The 20,783-nt window shown below is 37.8% G+C and overlaps 1 protein-coding gene across 1 annotated transcript; it reads right to left on the minus strand.

The window, feature by feature from the left end:
* Window positions 1-19,639: 19,639 nt before the first annotated feature.
* Window positions 19,640-20,167, minus strand: LOC142165282 (uncharacterized). Its single transcript, XM_075223872.1, has one exon. It carries the CDS (start codon window positions 20,165-20,167, stop codon window positions 19,640-19,642), a length of 528 nt encoding a protein of 175 aa, XP_075079973.1.
* Window positions 20,168-20,783: the final 616 nt, after the last annotated feature.

A 20,783-nucleotide genomic window follows, 5' to 3' on the forward strand; every position in this document is an offset into this window, starting at 1 on the left:
ATCTTTAATTCAATAATAGAATTAATTAGAGGTTGAAGACACTACCTTTCTGAAGTTCAATCCCCTTAAATTCGAGTTCTAGGGTTTCTTCTCCTAATAACGATGTCCCAATCGAATATCTAATGATATGGAAGGTTTACCCATGTTAATAAGATGTTAGAAAATCGAAATTAACTTAGAATCACCATTAGAACTTACCTTAGGTGGTGGAGGGACCCTTGAGGAGTTACATTTTTTAGAGTTCCCCTTTCTAGAGCAAGTTTTTGTATTTTAGGAATGTGGGGGACGAAGTAGGGCTTTAAAATAAACCCCCATGAGCGCCCCCGCGCACCTGACCGCACAAAATGGTAGTAACACTGCCTCAGGAGCACGGCTGCGCTCCGGGCACACATATCGCATACTGTTTTGTAAAATGTGTATAACATTTTGCACAGAGATCCGTCCGGGCTCCATAATATTGTTGGAAAGATATTTCAAAGACCTACAACTTTCATGCTCTGAGTGTTCCCAAATGCCTTACACATTTTCACTAAACCCTGATGGAAGACAGGCCTTCTACAAACTTAGTCGATTTTGTCAAATCTTATGCACCTCACTTTCCATCTTGATTTTGAAACAATTATTTTACCCATAATCATCCCGATGGGACTTTACATGTCCAAAATATAACCTTACAACTATTTTAACTCATTCATACCTAAGCCGAATTTACGGGGTGGTACAGTTGGTGTCGGATTTTATTAAGTTTGGCATGGTTAGACTCGTGAGTGAATGAGGTTTCGGGTTTGTGATTTTTGTCGGATTTCGAGATGTGGTTTCAGGGGCCAAGTTTGAGCCGATTTTGGATTTTGGTTATAATTTCGTATTTTTCTTGTGGAATTAATTCTTTTAGCCTATATTGATGGTATTGTACTGCTTGTGGCTAGATTCGGGGCATTTGAAGGCCGATTCGCAAGGCAAAGACATATTGGAGTAGAGTTTTGCTCTGATTGAGGTAAGTAAAAGTTTTAAATGTGGTCCTAAGGGTATGAAACCTCGAAATATGCATTATATTTGGAGGTGACATACATGCTAGGTGACGGGTGTGTGGGCGTGCAATGTAGGAATTGAGACTTTGTCAATTCCATGGAACTACAAAGTTGAATAAATTGTTGTTAGCTATATGCTCTTCCTGTGTTATAGAATGTTGATTGTAAACCATGTTAGAAATCGTGCTTAGACTATACGATGACACTGTTGGGACCTGTAGAGGTCGTGTACTTGTTGAATTATCTATTATTTGCTTTCTTGTACTTAGTCACGGTCTTACTTGTGTATCATGTCTCTGTCTCTTCTTGTTCCTTATTGATACATGTTATTATCTATGTTGCGTTGATTTGTATGATTTCTGAGAGCCGAGAGACTAGAGAGGTTGGTGACTGAGTTAGGCCCTTAGTACCGATCTGTGAGCTATATGAGTATATATGGATCGAGTTGCACGCCGCAAAAAGACCGAGGGCTATATGTATGTGGATCGGGTTGCATGTTGCAACGAGCTTTATGGCAATTTTTATATTATGGATCGGGCTGCATGCCGCAACGATATAGCGCTTGGGTTGAAGGAGCCCATCTGGAGTCTGTATAATCCCAGGGAGCACAGGTACCTATTGAGTGTGAGTGTTGAGGGCTGAGAGTCGAGTGATTGAGCTATTGAGAAAGGTTGAGTGACTGTTGCCGTAAGAGGTTGTACTTGCTTTCATTTGTTACTGCACTTAGCTGCTATATGTCACTGTTTTGAAATTTCTGGAAGATACTATATCCGATTTTAATTGAAATTGGTAATGTATAAACTGATTTGACTTAAATTGCCGGATTTGAAAGCATGTCTACTCTCTTATTGAGATTACTGAAAATGAACTATAACTGTGTAGCTCGTCACTATTTTTCATTTACGTATTTATTCTTGTTACTTATTGAGTTGATTGTACTCATACTACACCCTACACTTCATGTGCAAATCCAAGTATTTTCGGACACGGTGGGTGTTGATCTTGAGCATGGTTGATCTTTAGAGAATTACGAGATAGCTGCCCGCCGTCTGCAGTCCTTGTTTCTCCCTCCCTATCTTTCTTTATTTTTACTTAGATATAGACTCTCATAGACACTTCTTTCTAGACTGGTTGTATAGATACTCATGAGCTCAGTGACATCCTAATTTGGGAGTTATGTTTCTGCACTTGTGTTTGGGTTGTTACCCCGTTTTTATGAAAATTCAAAATTTTTAATTTATTTTCTATTAAATGTTGGAAGTATTTTGGAAATGTCGACTTGTTTAGTACTACGATAGATGTCATCACGACGGGTTAAGATTTAGGTCGTGACACTTCTCATCATATAAGGTATTATTAGAGAGCACTTAAAATAAAAATGCTATCAATTTAAATAAAATCTACTTTCTTTTTATCTACATAGGCTCTTTCAACGAGAAGATGCGGCACTCCTCAAAAGCTTTTTATCTACATAGGTTTTTTATCTAAATAAAGGTGGGGCAAAGAGTGTTGATGTGGCAGTCCTAAAAAGTTGGGAATTTCATTTATCTTTTCCCATATTTTTTTTTTGTATTTTTCTCATATTTTAGCCCTTTACCTCATTAGTTAACCATTTAGCCAAACGTTTTACTGAAACGTCACCCACTTGTTGAGTCACAATTAAGCAGCTTCTGAAAAATTTTCTCTACCTTTTCAATTATACGTTTGCTTTCCCTAAGAAAGCCAAAAAACCTTGACTTCCTCTTCCTCCCATTAATCTTTTTAATTACGCTTCTTTTATTGTCTTCATTCTCACACGCAATTTCACATACATTAACATTTGTATCTTAAAAGATACATATGCTTCACATAGCATCCGTTGAAGAAGAATCGAAGAAACATAGCACAACAGGTGTTAGTAAATGTTGTTGATGAATTAACTATAATGGAGTCCTTTATTTTTTGAATAATTCAATTCATGAGAGGATTTTCAGAAAAAATGAGAAATTGGAGCCTGGAGGCATGATGATGCACCTGGGAAGACCGGCAAGAAGAAAATTTTTGGTAAATAGTATTACGACTAACATTTTTTATTTTCTTCATGTTAAAAATCAGATATTATTGCTTATAGATAAATTTCGTGGTACTATAATTAACGTAAAAGAATTAAAGTACTCTTTTATGAGTATTCTCACATATTCTAATTATTATATTATCCCTCAAACATTTTCTTTTATTTCTATTTGGATTACTACAACTGAGCAATATAAATGTGATTATATGGAGTTGTCATGATTTACAATTTACATGGTAACATCATAAGTTTGAAGTGTTTCGTCAAATATTTTTTTAAGTCTGCACTAATTATGTGAAAGGATAAAATAATTTTGAAGTGCTAGTGGAACAGAAAGAAAAAAGAACTCAAAAGAGTTCAATTATAACTTTTCCTCCATGCTGATATGTGAAACAAAAAAATATTATCTTGAAACAAAAGAAGCAAGTTTGAAAGTTTGATACAACCTAGGGAGAACTACATCCCGAAAGTTAATTTTGGGGTGTGGTTCTCCCTAAGTTGTATAAATGGTATCAGATCCATCCACCAGCCTCTGTATCCATCGTGCCTTGGATGGTGATGCTGGTATTGCAGTGTTCGTCTGGGACAATAAATGTCTAGCGCACAGCCTGTAACGATCCAACCGATCGTTTTGAGGATTAGTATCCCGTTCAATGGCTTATTGTCTCAAGAAGCTTCGTATTATGTGCTACGACGTACGTGCATGGTCGAGTTTGACTTTCGGATGATTCGGGATCAATTTGGAAGAACAGTTGTTATTTTAGATGCTTAAGTGAAAAGAATTGATCGGAGTTTGGCTTTTGTGTAGACGAATCCGAAATGGCATTTTGATGGTTCCAATAGCTCTGTTTGGTGAATCTGGTCTTAGGAGCATATCCAGATATTAATTTGAAGGTCCGTAGGTCGTTTCAACATGAATTGGCGAAAGTTGAAAAAATGGAAGATTTTGGAAAATTTGACCGGGCGTTGACCTTATTGATGTCGAGATTAGATCTCAGTTCCGGAAGTTTGAATTGGTCCGTACTGTCATTTATGACTTGTATGCAAAATTTGAAGCCAATTGGAGTTGGTTTGATATGAATCGACATTAGTTTTGGACTTCGGAAGTTCATAAGTTTCTTAGGCTTTAATCGATGCACAATTCGTGATTCTATTATTGTTAGAGGCAATTTGAGGCTTTGAGAAAGTTCGTTTCATATTTTAGGACTTGTTAGTATACTTGGTTGGGGTTCCATGGTGCTCGGGTGAGTTTCAGATAGGTTTGGATTGTGTCGCGTTCTTATTTGATATTTCGGAGTTGTTTCTTTTGGCATAAAGGGTACCATATTGTGCAAATACCTTTTATTTGTGATTCTATTAAACCATCAAATCCTTATCGTAATTGCAGAACCATAGCAACAAGAATTGTCACATTCCGAGGTCATATGAGCGAGTTATGCACATTTCCATGTCGGGAAAGACTGTTGTGTTTTCTGGTATTTGAGAGACCAGAGGCAAATCGCAGGTGTCAAATGAGATGTACAAGTCTGTGGTATGAAATGTGATTTATAAGTTTAGGTGCGAAAGGCGATTTATAAATCTCAGGTATCAAATTCTACTTGCCTGGAAAGCTTTCTAAAAACGGGTGTTTCACCATTTTTAACATATTTTGAGTTGTAGATCTCGTATTTGAGCAATTTTGAGTGATTCTTCACGTGTTCGATTGGGGTAAGTGTTCTATATCCAAACTTGATTGCATTTCATAATTTCATACTTATTTATATCATAAATTAGACAATCGAATGGAAGAAAATGAGAAATTTTGTAAAAATCTTTCAAAATGTAAAATGAGGATTTGAAGGGCAATTGGATGTCAAAAATTGATAATTTTGGTATGGTTGAACTCATATCGGAATGTGTTTTCGTATTTTTAAAATTTTGTTGGATTCCGAGGTGTGGGCTCGATCGTTGACTTTTTAGTTTTTGTTAAAGATTGAAGCTTTATTATCCGGAATTGTTTTCCTATGAGTTTTATTTATGATTTGAAGTTATTTTGGCTAGATTTGAGCCAACCGGGGGTTATTTCACTTGAGAAGGTCATTTTAGTGTAACAGTCTAGCTTCTTTGAGTTAATTACCTTGCCTAACTTTGTATTCGGAAAACTATCCATTTAGGATTTGAGTCATTTTAACTAATTATGTACTAATTATGTCATGTGAAGGCCATGTACGCGAGGTGCCGAGTACGTACTCGGGCTTATTTGTGAAAATTTGACCGTTTAGGGTGCTTAGGTTCTTATGTTCATTATATTTGAAGTTATTTTAGCATGTTAAATCCTCCATTTACTAAATTCACCCTTACGTGTCTTATTTGGAATTGACTGATTCATGTTGTACCCTTTGTTGCCAATTAAACTCTTAAGTGACTTAATTGAAGTTGTTGCTTCTTTATTGCCTTGTTGTCTTTTCCGTAGTTTCTTAACTTTAGTTGAATTTATTATTATTTCTTCCGTAATTACTGAACCTTAATTGAAATTATTATTATTTCTTTCGTAATCGCTTAACCTTAATTGAAATTATTATTATTTCTTCTGTAATTGGTTAAACTTAATTGAAGTTTGTTATCCAGTTTATTGTTGGCATATTCTTATTTGGGGTCATTTATTAATGCCATTTCTCTTATCGTCGAATTGCATATTTGTGGAATCATTGTTACACATTATCCCTTGTTGAGCTATTCTTGTTGAGTCCATGACTCCCTGTTGTATCTTTCTTTGTGAGCTTGTTCTTCCGTATCTTTGTGTTATGAAGTTCTTGTGTTGGTTTCTTGCCGTACTCTTGTGTTATCGTTGTTGTTGTTGTTGTACTCCCGTTTGAGCAAATAGGCTAGCATATGGGCACATGTTGTGAAAGTCATTTTATTGTGCTGTTATGTTTTGGCACACATGGTATTGTTGAGAGGATTTTGTTGGGTTGTTTGCACGTGAGTTGTCCGTGTTGTTATTATTATTGATATTTGCACATGCGGTGTGACAAGGTGGGATATATATAGGGGTTTGTGTATGTGGCGAGATAATGTGAGAATATTATTATGTGTGTGTGGCGAGACAAGGCGGGCATTTACTTTATTGTTGCGCACGTGGAGAGACAAGGTGGGCTATATCGGGAAATAATTTGTGATGGCCTGAGAGCATTGTTAATATTGATATTTGTGTAGTGGTGTGCCTACCATGTGTGAGTTATACCTTGTAAATTTTGTAGTGATCGTTTCTTATGTGCCACTCATTGTCTCTACTCTTACTTGTTGACTTGAAATGGGATAGAACACTTGCACAAGCATACACGTAATTAATCCCCCATATCGATTTAAGAAGATGAATCTTGATGTTATTGGCTACTTACATGTACTCCCATTTACTTGGCTTCTGTGTAAGAGTTGTTCTATTGGCACGTGAATTGTCCCTGTGGTCATGAATCATTATTATTGTTGGCACGTGAGTTGTTCGTGTAGATTTTTGATATTTTCACTCCCTTGCATGTGAGTCGGCCGTGCAGTTATGAATTGTAATGTGGGCATGAAATGCCAAGTGATTAGGGTTAGAGAGTTGGGACCCTTGAAATATGACTATGAGGTGAAGTACCTCGAGAAAGTACTTGAACAAATCTTGTGAGAAAGTGGTTGCTCTTATTGAGTATTACTTGTTTTTCCTTACTTGGTTTAATCAGACTTAAACTGTATTTAGCTTACTCAATAACGTTATTACCTGTTATGTCTCGTTGCTAATTGCTACTTTTAGTTTCCTATTACCAGCATTGTTTCATTATTGTTGTCCTACTTAGCTTTAGATCGATATTGTTCCCTGTCAATTTTACATTCATACTTGTAAATGTTATGAAGTCTAGTAGGTGTCTTGATTTTCCCTCATTACTACTCTACTGAGGTTAATCTTGAGACTTATTGGATACCGCCATGGTGTACTCATGCTATATTTTTTTCATATTTTTGTGCAGATCCAGGTACTCGGAGTTTGTTGATCATTAGCTAGCTGATCGGGCATTGCTGTGGAGACTCAAGGTATACCTATTATTGCGTTCGCAGGTCTCAGAATCACCTTCTGAAATTTTACTTTGTACTATTTTTTTTTCCGGAATAGTTGTACATAGAGATCTTCTAGTAAACTCAGTAGAGCTTATGACTTGTACTACCGGTTTTGGAATTGTAAGTTTTGTATAGAAAAATTTTTGTTCATGTTTTATAGTTTTTGGTTGAGTTTGCCATTAATTCAATAAGTGTTAGGCTTACCTAGTCCCTGACTAGGTGCTATCACGACATCCTACGGAGGGAAATTGGGGTTGTGACAAGTTAGTATCAGAGTTCTAGGTTCATAGGTGCTACGAGTCATAAGCGAGTTCAGTAGAATCTTGCGGATTGGTATGGAGACATCTGTACTTATCTTCGAGAGGCTACAAAACCATTAGGACAGTTTCACTCCTTTCATTCCTATCGTGCGGGTTTTGGAGTTTGAGCTTTTGTCATTCTATTCTCTCATAGATGGTGAGGGCACGAGCTGCAATTACTGATGACGATACCCATACACGGTGTTGCTAGAGGTCGGGGCAGAGGTAGAGGAAGGGGCCAAGGAGGAGTACATGCTATAGCTAGAACACCTGTCAGAGCATCAGTTGAGGAGCCGCCAGTAGATCCTCTTGGAGGACAGGCACTGGAGGCGCCTGTTCTTGCCCTTAGGTTTAAGGAGACCTTAGCACGGTTCCTGAGCATGTTTGGTACATTGGCTCAGGCGGGGTTGATTCTAGTTACACTAGCTACTTCACAGACTAGGGGAGGAGCTCAAACTCCCGCCGCTCGTACTCCAGAGCAACGAGTCCATGTTGGGCAAGTTCCAGGTGTCTTGCCGGCACAGCCTGTTGTTCCAGTTCAGTCTGTGGTTAGGGTAGTAGTATCTGAGGAGGAACAACTTAGACTTGCAAGGTTCAAGAAGTATTACCCTCCTACCTTCAGTGGTTTGGCTTCAGAGGATGCACATGGTTTCCTAGAGGAGTGCCACTGTATTCTCCGCACTATGGGTATTGTGGAGATAAGTGGGATTGTTTTTACTACGTTCCAACTTAAAGGAGGGGCATATCAGTGGTGGAGAACGTACGAGTTAGGTAGTCTAGCTGATGCAGCTTCATTTTCACGGACTCAGTTCTTAGAGATGTTCTTGAGTGAGTTTGTTCCCCAGACTCTTTGGGATGCCTGGCGCTTGGAGTTTGAGCAGCTACGTTAGGGCACTATGTTAGTGTCAGAGTATGCCCATTAGATTCAGCGATTTGTCCAGACATGCACCTACTTTGGTTTCTACAGCTAGAGAGCGAGTCCGCAGGTTCATTGAGGGGCTCAGTCATGATGGCTCAAGAGTTGGAGTCAGTGTTCCCTTTCAGCAGGTGGTAGAAATTGCTCGCCAATTAGATGGCATGCAGGACCAAGAGAGAGAGGACATGCGGGGTCAGGAGAGAGAGGCCGAGGAGGCTAAGAGGCCTCATAGACCGGAAGGATCTACTAGTCCCTATTTGGAGGTAGGGTATGCCATGGTAGAGGTTTCGTGGGTCAGCCAGTTTAGTTTGCTCTTTAGGCTTCATGTGGTGCTTCAGATATCCATAGGTCTCAGATTACCCATGCCGGACAGCTTCCACAGCCACCCCACTGCAGAGGTTGCTTTGAGTGTGGAGATACCAGCCACATGGTGAGAGATTTTCCCAGACTCCAGACAGATGTGTCACAATGAGGTATTCAGGCTATGATTTCTTCTCTAATTACTGATATCCCTACACTGCCATCTTGGGGTGTAGGTCAGGCGAGTAGAGGGTGCTCGAGAGGGGAAGGACCGACCCGTTGATGTGCTTTCAATGGTAGGGTGAGGCTGTTGTACCAGATGGCGTCGTTACAGGTATGGTTTTGATTGTTATAGAGGAACATCATTCTTATTTTGACTTGGTTCTACTTATCGGGCGAGTCCCCCTATCATGCTCCACATATGGGTGAGTTTCGTGATTTTGTACTCTACTTATGTATTTACCCCTGTTGGGAGATTCTATGGTTATAGCCCGTGTTTATCGTTTTGTTTTTGCTCAGTATTGAGAGCTATGATACTAGAAGTAACTTCCTATTATCCGTTATAGTAGGTTTTGATGTGATTTCAGGATGGTTGGTTATGATTTGTGATTTAGATGTTCTACCAGTATGGGGGTTTAGTATGTGTTGTGAGTTTGATGGCAAAATTGAATTAGTGGAAGGTTTCGGTTGGTATGATGTGTATACTACTTGTGATTCAGAGCCGAGGATGGGGTCCTCACGTTTCCATGAGGTTTGCTATGTTTGTACCGGACTGTGTGCCACGACGAAGTTATATTAGGATGAGATCCTTGTTATTTGTTCATATACTTTGATTCTCCCTTGTGGAATTAATTCGTAGTATGCTACTGATAGGGAGTTATGCCTGTCGGGCTTGTTTGATAGTTCTTTTATGTGTTTCTTTGTATATTCAGTCATAAGCTACTGTGATTAGAGATATGTTATGGGCATTTATTTAATGTATTACGCCATGTGGTTGTACCTGGTGGGTGTAGGCATGAGTTGTTGCAGCTTATTCAGGCTTACACCGTGTGTCAGTATGGGAATTAGTCTTTTAGAAATGATCAGAAGGGGAGAATTTGGTTCTAAGGTTATCAGTATGGGTGGAAGGAATAATTATCAGTTGGGATAGTGTCTTCGGGCCTATGTGGATTGGGGTGATATGGGATCACCCACGAGTATATATATGGTAAGCTCATTAAATGATTTGAGGACTTCGAAATGGTTCTTGCCACGTTCGAGGACGAATGTTTGTTTAAGAGGGGGAGAATGTAACTGCCCGACCGGTCATTTTGAGGATTAGCGTCCTGTTCGGTGGCACAAGGTCTCAAACAACTTTGTATTATGTTTTATGACGTGCATGCGTGGTCGAGTTCGGTTTTTGGATGATTCGGGCTCAATTTGGAAGAACAATTCTTGTTTTAGAAGCTTAAGTGAAAAAAGCTAACCGGAGTTTGACTTTTGTGTGGACGACTCTGAAATGATGTTTAGATGGTTCCAATAGCTCCATATGGTGATTCTAGTCTTAGGAGCGTGTCCGGATATTGATTTGGAGTTCCGTAGGTCGTTTCGGCATGAATTGGCGAAAGTTGAAAAAATGGAAGATTTTGAAAAGTTTGACTGCGAGTTGACTTTATTGATTTCGGGTTTGGATCCTAGTTTTGGAAGTTGGAATATGTCTGTACTGTCATTTATGACTTGTGTTTAAAATTTGAAGTCAATTAGAGTTGGTTTTGTATAAATCGACATTAGTTTTGGAATTCGGAAGTTCATAAGTTTCTTAGGCTTAAATCAATGTGTGATTCATGATTCTAGTATTGTTAGAGGCAATTTGAGGCTTCGAGCAAGTTCGTATCATGTTTTGAAACTTGTTAGTATACTTGGTTGGGGTCCCATGGGGCTCGGATGAGTTTGGATTGTGTCGCGCTCTTATTTGATATTTTGGCATCGTTTCTTTTGGCACAAAGGGTACCACATTTTGAAAACGACCATTGATTTGTGATTCAATTGAACCATCAGATCTGTATCTTAATTATAGAACCATAACAACAAGAATCGTCGCATTCCGAGGTCGTATGAAAGAGCTATGCCCATTTTCATGTCGGGAATGATTGTTATTTTTCTGGTGTTTAAGGAAACAGAGGCAAATCGCAGGTGTCAAATGCGAATTAACAAGTCTCAGGTGTGAAATGCGATTTATAAGTCTCAAGTGTGAAAGGCGATTTATAAATTTCAGGTGTCAACTGCGACTTGCCTGGAGAGGTTTCTAAAAACGGGGGTTTCACTATTTTTTACATATTTTGAGTTGTAGACCTCGGATTTGAGTGATTTTTGAGGGGTTCTTCATGTGTTCAATTGGGGTAAGTGTTCTATTTCCGAAATTGATTGCATTTCATGATTTCATACTTATTAATGCATTAAACTAGTGAATTGAATGGAAAAAAAATGGGAATTTTTTTAAAAATCTTTCAAAATGTAAAATGAGGATTGAAAGGAGATTCGACGTCGGAAATTGATAATTTTGGTATGAATGAACTCCAACCAGAATGAGTGTTCGGATTTTTTTTAATTTTGTCGAGTTCCGAGATGCGGTCCCGGGGTTGACGTTTTAGTTTTTATTAAATATTGGCTTTATTATCCAGAATTATTTCCTATGAGTTTTATTTATGATTTGAAGTTATTTTGGCTAGATTTGAGCTGTCCAGAAGTTGTTTCACTCGAAAAGGTCATTTTAGAGTAACAGTCTAGCTTCTTTGAGGTAAGTTCCTTACATAGCTTTGTGTCGGGAAAACTACCCTTATGATTTGAGTAATTTGTGCTAATTGTGTCATGTGAAGACTATGTATGCGAGGTGACGAGTACGTACTCGGGCTTATTTGTGAAAATTTGATCGTTTATGGATCTTAGGTGCTTATGTTCATTAGATGTGAAGTTGTTTTAGCATGTTAAATTCTCCATTTACTAAATTCACCCTTACGTGTCTGTTACATCCCGTACTTTAATATTAGGATAAGTCGTAGTACTTCATATGAGCTTGAAGGGATTAAGACCATTTATGAGATTATAGAGGATTTGTGACTATGTTATTATAAGACCCCGTAAGTTTACCAACTTTGATACCGTTAGATATTATGTTAGTGTGGTATTTTATTTTAAGTGGAGTATTTTAGTAAAAGTTTTATAAGTATAATTTTAGATAGTTACCATTATTACTATTTTCAGATATGGCTCATAATATAAGAAAGTTTATGAAATTTTCTTTATTGTAAAGATAGAAATTATTTTCGCACAATAAAAGAAGGTTGTCTTTTTACCATTTTAAGAATTAAGCGTACGAAATTTTTTACTCTTTATATGAAATTAGGAAAATTAGAATCTGAGAAAATATATGTATTTTTACATGGATGTTTTAATGAAATAATAATGTATGTATTGATTTTATATGGCACCGCATAACCATGATAATAAGTTATATAAAGTGTATTAAAAGTGAATAATATTTTAAGTAATTATAGATTTTTAAGTACGAGTTGGATAATTATTAGGGAAGGGGCAATAATCCAGGTGGGATTAGGAAAGGGTGGCAGCAAATTTCCAACTATCCTTATGTTTAAGGAGGTGGTGGCATCCATGCTCACATTGTTTCTTATGATATTAGTGAATTAAGTTTTGGAATGCTTTCTTCCATTAAGGTTAGTTACGTTTGCCCTCACCATGGTATAGTTTCCTACATACAGATTGTTCAATTTATAGATCAAGGTTTCCATGTAAGGAAAAGAATATAAAAATCCTATTTCTAGCAGGTTTACATAATTAATCCTCCTTTTTGCATTTGCTTACATGGTGTCCCCTACCATTTCCAATTGGCAACAAAATTTTAATTACTCTAGTATAATATCCCAATCCCAATCAAATTCTACAATTGTAGCTATAGAGTTGGGATAATCTTTCCTTTGTATGATTATTTGGGTGCTCAAGCTTTAGTTTTTATTCCATAGGTTTCGGGTTATTACCAAAAATATTCTTCTTTCAACCCGTTGTTTAAGGCTTTAAACGAATTACGTTTATTCGAAAGGCAGATTTTTTATATAAAGAATGAAGCTTTTGCAGGAAAGTATATTGGTGCTTCTTCAGTAGTATTGATGGAAGATTCTGATTCTTGTTCAAATGGTGAAGTGAAAGCAGTATAGAAAATGAAGCAGTAGGTGTTCCACTAAGAAAAATGTATAGTTGCAGAGGGCGGAAGCTGTCCTCAGTTGTTACAAGAATATCATACGGATTTTTTCCTATTTTGATCTTACCGTTACGTGTTTCGTCGCAAATAACGCGTGTTAGAGGGATTGTCAAGAGAATCGACCTAGGTATGTTAAGGCTAATCCTTCTTTCTTTTGGCATGATCCACCTAACGATACGTAAACGTAATGATATTCGATAAGTGATCCTACTCTTAGCAGTTAAGGATGTCTATGTTATTCATTCCTGTAAGGTAATATTCAAGCATGTCTAAGTATATATCTAGTTCTCTATTGAGATATTTGATATAGATGTTAATGTTTATAATATAATAATACATGCATCTTCATGCATATGCATCTACCATCGAGCTACGGCCAGTTGGGCAGTTACATATTTACCACTGTGCTACGGCCGGTTGGACAGTCATGCATCTTCATTTACCATCGAGCTACGACCGGTTGGGCGGTTACGCATTTACTACCGTGCTATGGGCGGTTGGGAAGTTATATATTTACAATCGAGCTATGCCCGGTCGGGCAGTCATGCATTTACCACCACGCTACGGCCGGTCGGGCAGTTACCACTGATCAGTTGGGTAGTCATGCATCATACGATATGGATAATAGTCTCAAAGAGAAGCATTATATATATAAGTATACTAAGTATGTATATACGGTGGTACTTCAGAGATTATATATATGTCAGTTGGGTAGTCATGCATCATACGATATGGATAATAGTCTCAAGAGATAAAGTATTATATATATATATATATATATATATATATATATATATATATATATATATATATATATATATATATATAAGTACTGTCACACCTCCTTTTTCCTACCCTGTAAGGGTATAAGGGAGTTTTTTTCAATTTAAGTGACAATCGAAACAAGATTATTTATTTATTGTTCAGAGTCGCCACTTGGGATAATTTATGGTGTCCCAAATCACCGGTTTTAAATCCCGAATCGAGGAAAGATTGACTCTGTTTTATAGTCTGCGAACACAGAAATCCGGGTAAGGAATTCTGTTAACCCTGGAGAAGGTGTTAGGCATTCCCGGGTTCCGTAGTTTTAGCACGGCCGCTCAACTGTTATTATTGGCTTATTTATTTGATTTTAAAACATCTTTGAAACCTATGTGCATTTTTATTTCTTTTAAAACTGCTTTTAGTAATCCAATTGTTATACCATTAATTATTTGATTACGCGTTGTGAATCATGTCACGGGAACCTTACCCACGATCCACAACGTGTTTAATTTATTAACAAGATTAAATTGTGGCCGGGTCACATAAATGTACCCCCGGATTTTAGTAGTTAAGTGTCACAACTACGTCACGGGAACCTTACTCGTAGCCATGACAATTATTTAATTAACGCGCCTAAAGCAACTACGAAAGTTCGAAGAATTTCTAGGCTAACTTTGCGAGGGCCATATGTTATGAATTTCATTTGTTTATGGTGCACCTCAAATTATTTTAAAGAAAAAGGTTTGTATATATAATTTTGAAGGCCAACTAGATATTCCTATTTATTTAATTAAAAAATAAGTATCACAATCACGTCATGGGAACCGTACCCGTAGTTGTGATAATTTAATTACGTGCCTAAAGTAAACTACGAGATTCATTTTAAACAACTAGCTATGGCGTTTGTGAGGGTCATGAGTGATTTATTTAGGATGGCTCACCTCACTCTACTTAATTAGGCCTAAAGGTATCTCTACGATGTTCATAAGTCAACTGATCTCTTGGCCTCCAAGCCCCAAGCATGAAGCCCAAATATTGCAGTACCTTTCCGTGCTCTAATCTTGACAGAGAATCATTCAGCAATTATTCACGTGATTATGAGGTTGCGAAGGTTTTTGTTGAATTTGGGTAAGTGAGACTACTTATTCATGAAAGTAGCAGCCAGTTGACACCATAAGAAACAAAATAAAAGAAATCACTACATAGGGGATTCACAAGTACGGGCCTGTTAGCACAGGCCCTTTACAATGGGCTTGCTAGAGCACAACTCGGACAATTGCGATTTGTGCAGTGTCCAGCCCCCTAAAACTGGACCAACTCTGTCGTGCCTTTAATCTCAAACCATTACATAATAATCAGGTAAGGGAATAAATAAACTCAAAACATCTATGTAATAATATCAAATCATAATGGTACAAAGATCAAACTAGCTGCTCATCAGTCATTTTTCATTACAGCAAACACTATCAATCTTTACTTCTTCTTCTTTTTTAAAAAGAAAGAAATTGGAAAATCTTCAATCACAAGATTCTGCAAACTCACGCACCCAGCAGCTCCTGGCAAATTTGTTTACAGTACATTCTTCTAAGCTTGCTTCATATGTTTAAAATCAAAGCTTAAAACAACAGAACCATGATGAGGGCTAACCATGGACTTAACATCACTACTAGAGTGAACCAGCTCGACCAAAATCCAACAAAAGGAAATGCTTCTCGTCTAAATTAAAACCTACAGTATGAAAGTCCAAACACAAGTACTCGAGAAGAATTTTTGACCAAAGCTAGAGCTAAAATAACAAATTAAAGTCAAAATACATTCTAAAAATATATTGTCGAGAGCATGACCGAATATAATACAATTCAAATAGTAAAACCAAAGCAATAAGGAAAACATGATTAGTCTTTGAAGAATAGGAACTGATATTCAGCCTAATTCACATTCATCCACAAATTCAAAATGATTATATAACTTCAATATGCACTTCACACGTTAGTGAGCTCCGAGAAGTACTTGATTTCAGCAAAAGTAATAAAGAAATCAACCCAAGGTTAGGAAGAACAGTAACAGTAGATCAGCAACACCAACACAACAACATTCAGCCGTTTAAACCATTTTTAAACCCCCAAATAGTTCAGAAATCCTTTGAAATTCTTCAACTACTACTAACAGTGAAATTAAAGACTATTCCTCTATAATTTTTGACCCAAAAAGCTACCGAAAGTTCTGTATTTTTTCAGAGTATCCAAGGCTCTTTCAGAAGTTTAGTGCAAAAAAAAAATAAGGCTCCAGATTTGGTTTTAGTGCAGGAAATGCTGCCTCTTATAGGCCTAAAGAAAATCCCCTGTGCTGAAACAGAATTGGGAATATTTCCAGCCTGCAGAGACTTCTTTTTAAGTGAATGGGACAGCTGGCAGCCTTTAATTGGCTGCAACACTTATGATGGCCAAAATTGGGTCAGCTGCCCCTATTCTAGAATATTCTAAATACCTCATCCTAAACTTAAATTTTCAAATTGACCCCTTTAAGTTCCTAGTTATCCAATTAACACCCTGAAAGTATGTTATCCCCAAATCAGGACTAGCACATTTAGGCAAAGAACATATCAAAATTCAACAGTCATTAAGCATTTTTAAAACTAACCAAAACAAAATAATTCAGCCAACAAAATCATTTTCATCTAAAACCAAACGACTTTCAAATTGCAGGCGAGATGAGAGACCTAACAGAATTTAATCTAAACTATACATGCCAATTGAGTAGGGAAACAAATATGAAAGGCAAGTTTAACCAAGGACCAATCAAAAATTAGAAGGAACGAAGTCCGTTTTAAGAAGGTTTTTCATCAATGAACTCTGAACTAATCTAAAAAGAAACCAAAATTAAAACCCTTATAATTTTAGAAAAAGAAAAAAAAAAAGAAATACCCTTTGAAATCTAGACTTCCAATGCATTTGGTCCGGTCAGAGGTGGAATCCGGCGAGCCAAATGAGCTTCGACAAGTAATGAGAATTGTCACACGAGCTCTGGCCGGAATTTCTTCACACAGCCAATGCTATACGTAGCAATTCCCATCGCACACAGAAAAAAAGGAGATAACAACATTCAAACGGGTTCTGGCCGGTCAATAGGACTTTGACCGAACTCAAATGGATGTGAGGCGAGGTAAAAATGCCCACAATTGTGATATTCCGTGAATGAGATCGATTGGTGCAAATTTCAACCTCAAAAAGGGACAAAAACAACAAAAGAAATCAGCAAAGGAGATGAATTAGATTATGGTACTTTCATATTTGAGATTCGACGGCCTTGGTGAGGATTTTGGGGAAACTAATGGGAGATTAGGGATGAGGGGAGGCTGGGGATTGTAGGGTGAAGATTTAGAGTGATTTGGTGGTGAGCCGCTGGTGGAGATGGGTTTTGATGGTGGTAGGCGGCAGGCTCTAGGGTTTGGGTGTGAGAGATGGAGATGGAGACTGAGGGGGTTTGGACTGGGGGTAGGGTTGGGTTTGGACACTTATATATGAAACCAATGGCCAGTTCCCAGCCATTGGATCATACGAGATCAACGGTTGCGATTCAAATAACTAAACGACACTGTTTCACTGATGGGGGGAGGGGGAAACCGGACCGGGTTGGGATTGGGCCTGGGCAGGTGGAAGGATTGGGCTAGGGATTGGGTTTTGTATTTGGTCCATTACAACAGCCACATTTTCTTTTTTACTTCTCTTTTCCTTTTTTTCCTTTCCAATTTTCTTTCCTTATACTAATTAATTAAAACTCCTAAAAATAGTTAATTTGGGAAAACCAAGCAGATCAACTACTAAATTATTTATGAAAAATAATTACTCCTACATTAAAAGGAAAACTACAAATTTAAATTTAAAAAGGTTTTTTTTTCAATCCGCTAGGCAAGCGCCTAGGGTTATTTTTTTTTTTTTATAAATATACCAAAATCAAATATAGAAGCAGAACAAAAACAATTTGTCCGGATGTCTAACATAATGTAAAAAATAAAACTTGATAAGTACATAGCACCTATTATCAATATCGAGTAAAGAACTCAACATTGATATCACATTTGATCTACTATAGAAAATGAAATAATCCATCATTTCCATACTACAATTCTCATGTCCCAGGTCTTGCTGAAGCCCAATGTTGAACCAGTAATTACCCAGTTAAGTGTATGTCAAATATGTGTTTTTTTAGCCCAATTCCAATGCATCATATGTTTACGGACATAGCCTTTTTCCAGCTTTGAATTTGTAACCCCTTCTCCTACGTTCCATGCATATGAATTTCAAAAGTCTGCAGATTCCCATTGTGCATTCCACTAAGCATGTGATCTCCAATTTGACTGGCCATTGGAGAGCATAGATCGCGCTTTTCCGTGACGAGCTTTCCTAACAATGGCGTGTTGCTCCTTCTCGTGAATCTCCCATCGTAGTCCAAGAAATTGTACCAATGCATGTTCCCATGGAATCTTTCCATTGGTCCCAATGAGCATGCTTGCATTAAACAAACATGACTGCATATGCTCTGCAGATTCCCATTCACGTGGACCAAGCTTTGAATTACATTTATTCCTCCATGCTTCCTTTTGTGTGTTCCAGCTATGTTCCCTTGACCTCGAATTGCTTGCCAAAAATGTGCTAAACATGACAGGCCATTGGAGACCACAAATGGCCTTATTTTGATATTATTTTACTATTAAACATGTTGCGTTAAACATCGCAACTCGCCAAAGTTTAAATCCAACCAAAGCTTTCAAATGACATTTCTGATGGCGGCTTTGAGAATTTATTGTTGCTCTCTTCTCATTTTAATTAACACCTCCCAGCTGCCTCCATGTTCGATCACACACAGAACGCACAATGCGTTCATATTCGAGCCTCCCAGCTGCCAGCATAGCGTGCATATACGTGTATGTCATTTGGTTCTGTGCGTATCACGCATCTTCTGTCCTTGCTTCGCTCCTTTTGATTCCTTGAGCTGATCAATGAAGACAGCTTTGTGCTTTGTAAAGGATCACGTGAGCTCCATATACAGCTGAAGCAAAAAAGAAGAACCTCCCTCTTGGAACACATGTGAGCTCCACCTATAGCTTTCCATGTGCATTCCACTTTTCCATTTGATTCATTTGCTCAACAGCATGGGTTGTTTGTCATGCCTTCCACATTAAACCATGTGTACACATTATTTTAATGAATCCGAACCACATGCTGCATTGGACTTCCACAAGAGTGGATTATTTTATGAAATCGAAAGAAAAAACTGCATTGGCCTTTGTTGCCATCTTTTCTCGAAAACATTTTTTCTGCACATGCTAGTTGTGTTTCCAATGCCATTTGCTTCTTGTTGTGGTTGAAATGAAGAGCAATCATTTTTATATTCCCAGATCCTGTCTCTAAATGAACCGTGCGTGTGCTATTAAACACTTCTGCACCATGCTGGTTGTATATACAAGGAATTGAAAGCACGCGATCACCCCATGCTGGTTGGGTTTCCAATGCCATTATTCTTTGTTGTTGTGCTCGATTATTGATGTGTTTTTGTTCTTTAGCATAAGTTATCTCGAAAGTTGCATCATGGAGTTCCATAAGCATTGTAGTTGCACCTGCAGTAGAGAAAAGATAGTTAGAAATACCAACCATTATATCCTCCTCCCTTAGGATTTGAATATATTGGTCGATTAAGTTGACATGCCTCCTATTCTTCTTTTTCTCTTTGCTTCCTATCTCCTGTTCACCTTCACCCTTAGATTTGGACATTGCAGCTTATCTTCATTAACCAACCTCCTTCCCTGTACATCTAGATGCCAGAATTGTTGGCATTCTATTTCTCCATGATCTAAAGCATAATTAGCCAAGTGATCTGCCAACTTGTTTCCCTCCCTATGAATATGAGTAACTGTGTAATTGCCCCCATTCATTAGTTGCATCATTTCCTCTACCTGCTCAGATATGTCCATAGTGGTTTCCAGATCCCATCCATTATCTTTTTTAATAACATTGAGTCAGTTTGAAGCCATACATTAGAGTATTGTTGAAATCTGCAGAACCTTAGTGCTTCTACCATGGCCTTCGCTTCAGCTACTATGTTTGTTGTCTCCTCAATCTCTTTCCCTACTGACTTGACTATGTCACCATTTTCATTTCTTATACAAAAACCTATTGAGCTCCTGCCTGGATTTCCCCTCGATGCACCATCCGTATTAACTTTTAGCCATCTTGCACTTGGAAATTTCCACATGACTTTTGTAACCTTAAGTTTAGGAGTGAAATTTTCCATCATAGCTAATAGATCTTGCCATTTGTGAGGTACCATGTCCATCCCAGGCTTTCTCATTTTCACCAATGCCTGGAGATTTGAGGAAACTTGATAAATCACCCTGCTAGTTGTCACAGCATCCCCATACTTCATACTATTTCTTCTTTTCCAAAGTTCCCAGACTATGCATGAGGGTAGTGCTTGCATTACTGGTTTTAGCCTTAAGCACACATTTGCAGTCCAACATTTTGTGATTGCTTGGTGCAATGTAAGTCCCTCCACAGCTATTCATGCCTTCGATAGAAAATACTTCCAAGTTGTCTTTGTAGTTTCTGATTTAAAATACAAGTGCTGAAGAGATTCCTCGTCAGGCTGCACACAATACCAACATTTTGATGGCATGCAGTAGCCTACCCTTTTCAAGAAATCATCTATAGGTAGCTTTGCTTTCCACACTTTCCACATGAAAAATGCTATTTTAAAAGGCAGTCCCTTTACCCAAATCATTCTATAAGATGTTCTTGGTTCATCTCTTCTTCTCGTATACTCTCATGCTGACTTAACACTGAAATATCCTCTTGTTTCCAGCATCCAACAAGGCCTGTCAAGAACCTGCATCTGTGAAGGTGGTTTGATTTTCTCCAGAATGTGTACTGCTAAGTCTTCAGGAAGCATTTCAAATAGCCTGTCCACATCCCACTCACCATATAAGGTAACATCATGTACATTATGTACATTTTCATCAATGCCAAAGTCTTGAGGAACTAAAAAATATAGTGCCCCAAGACCTGTCCAGTTTTCATACCAAAATAGCGATGATCCC

This window comes from Nicotiana tabacum, chromosome 10 (genome assembly GCF_000715075.1).
Source record: "Nicotiana tabacum cultivar K326 chromosome 10, ASM71507v2, whole genome shotgun sequence".
Taxonomy (NCBI): domain Eukaryota; kingdom Viridiplantae; phylum Streptophyta; class Magnoliopsida; order Solanales; family Solanaceae; genus Nicotiana; species Nicotiana tabacum.

Excerpts from the sequence above, each read along its gene's own strand:
- LOC142165282 (XM_075223872.1), bottom strand. The coding sequence starts at position 20,167 with ATGCAAGCACTACCCTCATGCATAGTCTGGGAACTTTGGAAAAGAAGA.